The sequence below is a fragment of the Oncorhynchus gorbuscha genome, linkage group LG02, assembly GCF_021184085.1.
Source record: "Oncorhynchus gorbuscha isolate QuinsamMale2020 ecotype Even-year linkage group LG02, OgorEven_v1.0, whole genome shotgun sequence".
NCBI classification, from domain to species: Eukaryota; Metazoa; Chordata; class Actinopteri; order Salmoniformes; family Salmonidae; genus Oncorhynchus; species Oncorhynchus gorbuscha.
Genome location: NC_060174.1, coordinates 66,400,101 through 66,407,635, shown reverse-complemented (window position 1 = coordinate 66,407,635; position 7,535 = coordinate 66,400,101). Strand labels below are relative to the sequence as shown.

The 7,535-nt window shown below is 44.9% G+C and overlaps 1 protein-coding gene across 2 annotated transcripts; it reads left to right on the top strand.

Moving 5' to 3' along the window:
• LOC124007779 (transmembrane protein 151B-like) lies at positions 1–7,535 on the top strand. Of its 2 annotated transcripts, none has more exons than XR_006834007.1 (2): positions 1–865; positions 3,973–4,453. XR_006834007.1 is itself a non-coding variant. In XM_046318538.1 (2 exons), the coding sequence occupies exons 1-2, from the start codon at positions 653–655 to the stop codon at positions 5,978–5,980; spliced, it is 1,878 nt and encodes a 625-aa protein (XP_046174494.1). In that variant the 5' UTR covers positions 1–652; the 3' UTR covers positions 5,981–7,535. The 2 variants fall into 2 exon arrangements, 1 of the variants encoding a protein (XP_046174494.1); XM_046318538.1 differs by having other exon boundaries at positions 4,316–7,535.

The following is a 7,535-nucleotide window of genomic DNA, read 5'->3' as shown; positions in this document are numbered from 1 at the left end:
CACAATATCTAGGCTATGATATAGCCACTCGAACTAGGCCTAATTAAAATGTTGCATTTACGTAGGCATTTAAGAAGATGATGCACGCTTAGCGGTAGGCTATGTCTCGTAACTGGGTGACGTCAGCTCTATCCATCGACGATGAAATGTGCAGGTGAACACGGGATAAACACATGAACCAAAAGGGAGGAGGGCAAAATTATCTGGCGAACACGATTTCTGAATGGGGGGGATGAAGATATATTTACGGATAAATGGAGTGCTATGCTATCGCACTTAACCGATATAGCTGCATCAGGAGGTATAGCCTAAATTGCCTATCAAATAATAACGGGATGTCTCTCGCGATATATTTTCTCCCATCATTGTTCCTCCGCTCGATAGTCCATGTTGGCGCCAATGGAGTGACCCAATTGAACTAGTATAGAGAAGGCTACTGTGGAGAAGTCTGCTAGGCGACAGCAATACATTAACAATACACCCACATGTGGCACTGGTGACTTAACGGGCACCCGAGAAACAACACCTGAATTTTTTGTTTTTGTTTTTCACTGTCCCGCGATCGTGTGACATGACACGTAGGACATGATCGAATCAAGCCGTTGGGGCAATTGTAGGAGGTGCGGTAATAACCTGGCAGGAGGGAAGCTTCATGCTTGGAAGACGTTTTCTTTTGGAGGATCGTATTCATACATGGGGCTTGAGTTGTCAATCAGGCGGTCCCGACTCTGGACCCCCTGATTGTCGGAGTCTCGGACAGATCCCGATGCTCACGGTCAAATCGTTGCTTGTGAGGAACAAAATAATGCCTGCGGTGAACGTTACCGGAGAAGCGCCCTTACTGAACGGGGGCAGAAGAGAAGAGGTAGAGCATTAGTATAGGTTGGGTTGTTTGGGAAGTGTGTTTGTGTGTGCTCTCGCGCGCGCTCCTGTGTGTGTAATTGTGTATTGTTGGACGCTAGTGCATAGGTAGCTTCCTCTCGCAACTAGGCATTTATATTAGCATCTATATTACCGATTCTGAATTTGACTGTGCTGTTTACAGATGCGCAGTGCCTAGTTGTGGGACGAAACTACTGCACAGGCTACTATATACAGGCTAATAAAATGACAATTTAGAATTGTTATTTTAAAGAATGCGCGATTGCAGGAATATTTCATTCGTATCATATTAGGCCTGATCTGCGTGGAAAGCTCTAGCTAATTGGTTACTCAACCTAAGTTACCACTCAGCTCACAGTTATCCTCTTACTAACCAACATGTTGAGCACAAACAGACCTCTGCATTTCTGTTGGGTCTGAGTTGTATCGGAGCCCCGCTGGTTTTTACAGTAGTTCTTATTTTTACAGTAGTCCCAGTCACGTTCTTATTTTTAGTGCGTGTATTTTACAAGGTTACTTGAAGAGTCACCCCGGGCAAATGGAGGGACGCAACTGCATTGCAGTCGAAGTGGAGGTGAACGATTGAGCTCCCCCTCATCTATTTGCCTGTACCGGGATATGAATGCCACATACAACTGCTTGATATTCAACTCCTCATAATCATGATTAGGAGACATATCTTCTCTGGGGATTACTTATTACAATGAACGGTATAGCATCAGTCCACATTATAGTCTAAGGTCACTAATTATGGTCTGTCTGAGTAGTAGTCAGAGTTGCTGAGCTATAACCTCAGATCTTATGTTACAGGGTGATCGATAAAAGAGAGACAGAGATGGAGATGGTGCCAAGTGGAGAGCACTATTGAGTTTTGATAATGATTGTATTACACTGACACAACCATATCAATGCTCTTAAGTGTTCCTGTTTACATAAGCAACATGTCTCATGTTATAATGCCTTACTATCCCATGAGCATGGCTGATATTTGCACGTCTGATGTCAATATGTCCTGTCAGGGTAAATCAGCACAATTCTGTGTGTGGTAATGTGATTTTTGGGGGGGCTTACATTTATTAGGCGGCAGTGTAGCCTAGTGGTTAGAGCGTTGGACTAGTAGCTGAAAGGTTGCAAGTTCGAATCCCCGAGCTGACAAGGTACAAATCTGTCGTTCTGCTCCTGAACAGGCAGTTAATCCACTGTTCCTAGGCTGTCATTGAAGAGAGATGTGCAGGCCATCTATCTGTTTTCCCTTCCTCTGCTTTGCCCTTCATCTCAAAGTGAGGGTAAGGCAGGGGAAGCCAGGCCCCTACACACACACACGCACAAACTCACATTATGTTACTGTCTGCCTCTAATCTGAGAGCCATTCCCAATAAAGCTGTCTCTCAGGCCAGCAGTTCTTAGGCTTGATAAATCATTTACAGTGGTTGAGTGAAACTGAAATGCTCTATATTTACCTACATAAATCTATATTCTCTACCTTTCTATTGTTGCATCGGGATATGTTACATTCTGGGGGATTTATTTCTATAACAAAAAAATACTTGTCCACTCTGTCTCTCTCCTGTATTGATCTGCCAGGTACCATTCTTCATTTTCAGGCTTGTCTCATAGACTAGACGTAACATAGTAAACAAAAAATCCAGGACACTCAAATTAGTACATTATGTTACTGGTTGGTATGGTTACAAAAGACAGAAGGTTACTTAAGGCAAAAACAAAAGGGTGGTGTGTGGATGGTTAGTTTGATAGATTCGGGGGTCGGTGGCATATAAATCTAGCAATCCAATGGTTGCTTGTTTGAATCTCATCACGGAAAACTTAGCAACTTTTGCAACTACTTAGCATGTTAGCTAACCCAAACCTTGCCACCTAGCTAACGTTAGCCACAACAAATTGTGATTCTTAACATAACACAAAATGGATGATGGACATCCAGAAATTAATACATACCATACCAAATGTAACATACCATACTAATTTGAGTGTGATAGATTTTCTTTTACTATGTTATGTCTACCCATATGTCCAGGTTGTCATATTGGCTACTTGCTTTGATAGGTGAATATGTGGTCCTTGTCCTTATGGCTGTAAGAAGGAGCCAAAACTAGTGCTAATGTCAGTAAGGAGTGGAAGGAAAAGCGATCAAGTGGGAGAGAAATAGCACAGTGGTAAAAGCATTATGTTCCTAGCTCTGACCATTATCAAACATCATGTATAGTAAACTATCCATCCCTCTCTCATTCACTCCCCCTCTCTTCATCTCTTCCTCTCTAAATGGCTTTAAGTGGGAGATGAGTGCAGAGTTGACCCATCATTATTATAGATAGACACACACAACATCTGTAATAAGTGAGGCACTAGGGTCATGGTGAACTTAAATGGTCTCTCCCTTTCACTCAGCTCCCTTGTCCTTGTAATGCAGGCACAATGAAACCCCTGTAACTGCCAGCAGGAACACACTTCCTCTGAGCTACTGTTTGGATAGCAGCCTACCTTTTAGGAAAACAAATCTTCCCTGCAAGGGCACTGTCGTGGCTGCGAGAGGCACATTTGACTGCTTAAAAAAATGAAGCAGATAGACAGATACTCTGAGCTCAGCTCTTATCTATCTGTATCTCTGTCTTTGTTTGCCTTTTGGTTATTTTCCATGCTCTTTGTGTGGCCAATAGTGTCACTGCATGTTTCACTCTTCCACTTTGCTCACTGTCCATGTGCATCCTCCCATGGGGAGCATGAATGGCCACAGTACCACTAACCTCCACTGGCAAAAGAAATCTGAACGCACTCTCCTTCTTTCTCTCTGTTGATGAGGTCTAAAAGCATCAGCCTCATCCAGTGTCCACGAAAACCAAGTGTTTAAAAGGGGCTGCATGGTTTGGGTTTCACTCTGCCAGGAAATGTGTCCATGCCTCAAGAGACTGGAATGGTCCATCTCTGGACGAGCAGGGGAGCATGAGAGGACAACATTGATGTTTATTAATGTTGTTTGACATAAAAATGCATTTTGATCGATGCCCAATCATCTGTATTCGTATGGAATACACTTAATATGTGTTCTGTTTTTTCTGTTTCTGTTTCTTGCAGAAAAATCCAGTTTTAACATCCCTTCCTTGTTTTGTTTTTTGCCTCTCTCATTGTATGTCCTTCAATCCTGTTCCTCTCCCTTTTATCATCCCTCATACAAGTCACAATGTTTGATGTTTTATCATCATTAAAACCCCATTCCCACCACTTACGCCATCATTTTTTCAAAGTCCTTTCCACTTTCACATCCCTTCCTTTGCCCAACTTTAAACCTGTGCTCCTGATCCCATTGGTTACCTTACTCATTTATAAAATCTAAACCAAATTTCTTCTCATATTTGTACCCAACCCTCCATCCCCCCACCATTCGCTTTACCTTGTCTCTTATCCCTTCCCCACGTAGCAGCGTCCCTGTAAACAGTCCCTTCCCGGGTCCCTATGCCGAGAGTCCCACTGGAAGTGCCTGCTCCTCACGCTGCTGATGTTCGGCTGTTTCGCCACGCTGGGATGGTGCTCCTTCTCCCGTGTCACCGTCATGGCTGCCGATGAACACGGCCTCTACTACGGCGTCCGCGCCCGCCTCTACCATGACAGCCCCTGCTCCAACGGCTACGTCTACATCCCGGTGGCCTTCCTGATCATGCTGTACCTGGTCTACCTGGTGGAGTGCTGGCACTGCTTCTCTAAAACATCCTCTCTGGCCCGGGTGAAGATCAGCAAGGTGTACAACAGGGTCCAGAGGCTGCAGCAGGCCATGCCCTGTATCTGGTGGAAGGCCATCAGCTATCACTATGTGAGACGGACACGGCAGGTAACTCGATACCGCAATGGTGACGCTTACACCACCACACAAGTGTACCATGAGCGGGTCAATACACACGCAGCCAGCTCTGAATTTGACTATGCTCAACATGGTGTAAAGGATGTATCCAAGGAGCTGCTTGGTCTTCTGGAGCACCCGGCCGTACGCCTTCGTTTCACCAAGTGTTTCAGCTTTGCCAGTGCTCGTGCCGAGGCCGCCTACCTCACCCAGCGTGCACGCTTCTTCGCAGAGAACGAGGGTCTGGATGACTACATGGAGGCACGGGAGGGCATGCACCTGAAGAACGTGGACTTCCGTGAGCACATGCTGGCCTTTCCTAACCCGGCGTGGCCGCCCTGGTTCTCTCGGCGGCGCATGTATTGGCTGATCTCAGCCCTGATGTTGTCCTGGCCACTACGGGTGGTGTCAGAGTACCGTACGGCGTATGTTCACTACCATGTGGAGAAGCTGTTTGGTGAGAACGAGGAAGTCAATGACAATGACAGCACTGAGATGGGCAACTACCGCTTAGGCCAGGAGAATGGGCAACGCGGTGGCCCCAGATTACGTGTCATATCGAGGGTCAACACTGTGGATATCACTGAACTGGAGTGGCACATTCGCTGTAACCAGCAGATGGTGCCCAGTTACTCCGAGGCCTTGCTGATGGACCTGAACACCAATAACACAACCTCTTTGCCCTCTGCGTTTACCGGCGCAACACATGTGCAAATGAGGCGGAGCTCCAGCTATGTCCTACAGAGCTGCCCACGCTGCTGCAGGTCCACCAGCAGCTCCTCGCTCCCCTCGCGAGTCAGGGGAAATGTGGTAATGGGGGCAGGATCTTTGACATATGGGACAGTGGGAAGGATGGGAGGAGGAAGGTTAGCCCTCAGCCGCAGTGGATTCTCTCTGGGCCGTTTGCACACGATGCGCCAGGCCTGCCTGTTTCACTCCCGGAGCCTTGGTGCAGGGATGGGGAGTAGAGGGGATGAAGGTGGTGGGTTTCTGGGACTGGGCCTCCGTCGGGCTAATGAAGAAAGCAGAGGGGTCCTGGAGTCAGAAGGATATGAAGTGGACGAAAATAGTCTGCAGCTAGCGGAAGATAGAGAGCAGGAACTAGAAAGAGTGAGGACCGAGATCATGCAGGGAGTGGCCTGTGTGACAGAGACACCACCAGCCTATCAGGAAGCTCTCCACTTGCCTGTGTTGATTGTCCACGGTGAGGAGAGCTGTCATGGAGGGGAGGACCTTGACGCAGGATAGTCACTGTGATTGGGGAAGGTGATGTACAGTAGAGCAGATATGCAAATCTGCTCAGGATAATGCAAGAAATTAGAGAGAGGAGAGGAAAAGAAAACAGGGACGGAGGAAGAATGTGTGGTGATATCAAAAGGGTTGTTAAAGAGAGGGGTATGGAAGGAGAAAGAAAACAAATGGGAAAATCATGCTTTCCAGACCTGGAAGAAAGCAGTACTGTAAGTGAAAGATATGTAGGGAAACAAAACTATTGTGTCACAGTAGATTAAATGACAGTTTTGTAGTTGCTCTTCCTAAAGAGACAGTAATATGTGTGTCCCATTGTCCACAATGAACAACAATCGCTTTGTATCTTTGTTCATGAATGTATGGAAGTATCAAGGAGCTGCTGAGTTAGCGCTTAACATCAGGAGTAGTTCATTTTTCACCAAGCTATTAGATTAATTCAAGGGGCACTGTATAATGTGTAAACTTACAGAACTCCCTGTTAGATGCGGAGCAAAACTCTAATGCCAATAAAAAATAAGCAATTACCATTCCACAAAGAGTGTATTACCATTCCACAAAGAGTATTACCATTCCACAAAGAGAGTATTACCATTCCACAAAGAGAGTATTACCAGTCCAGAAAGAGGGTATTACCATTCCACAAAGAGAGTATTACCATTCCACAAAGAGAGTATTCCCATTCCACAAAGAATATTACCATTCCACAAAGAGTATTACCATTCCACAAAGAGAGTATTACCATTCCACAAATAGAGTATTACCATTCCACAAAGAGAGTACTACCATTCCACAAAGAGAGTATTACCATTCCACAAAGAGAGTATTACCATTCCACAAAGAGAGTATCACCATTCCACAAAGAGAGTATTACCATTCCACAAAGAGAGTATTACCATTCCACAAAGAGTATTACCATTCCACAAAGAGTACTACCATTCCACAAAGAGTATTACCATTCCCCAAAGAGTATTACCATTCCCCAAAGAGTATTACCATTCCACAAAGATAGTATTACCATTCCACAAAGAGAGTATTGTAATAAGATTTGATATTACTTTTAGATGTAAAACAAATAATCAATTTAGTCAATACACTAGTCGTGATGAGGCTTATGTCACCTACTCACCTTCCTCGAGAACATGCAGATCGAGAGGCCAACAATATTGTCCATGATATGACATCAGAGATAAAGTAAATCATATTTTAAGAGTTAAGTGCACAATTTCGCATTTTATGCTTTTAAGATTATCTCTTTAATAAATAAAAAATCCCTCTCAGCAATTTGCCCTTCACCACAATTCAAAAGGGCTTTTCCCATGTCTCAGTTCTGCCCACTGTTGCAATTATACATCATGATCAAGTATGGATTTAATGTAGTAGAGTACATACTCACACTAACACTCACACTACCTCAACCCCCCACCACTCACTCAGCTGATGCAATTAGGAGCACCATATGTGATCGATGCTCGGAAGGCTTGGGACCATAGCCAAAACTGAGCATGCTAAGACACACTTCTATACATCAGCATTAGAGGTCGACCGATTAATT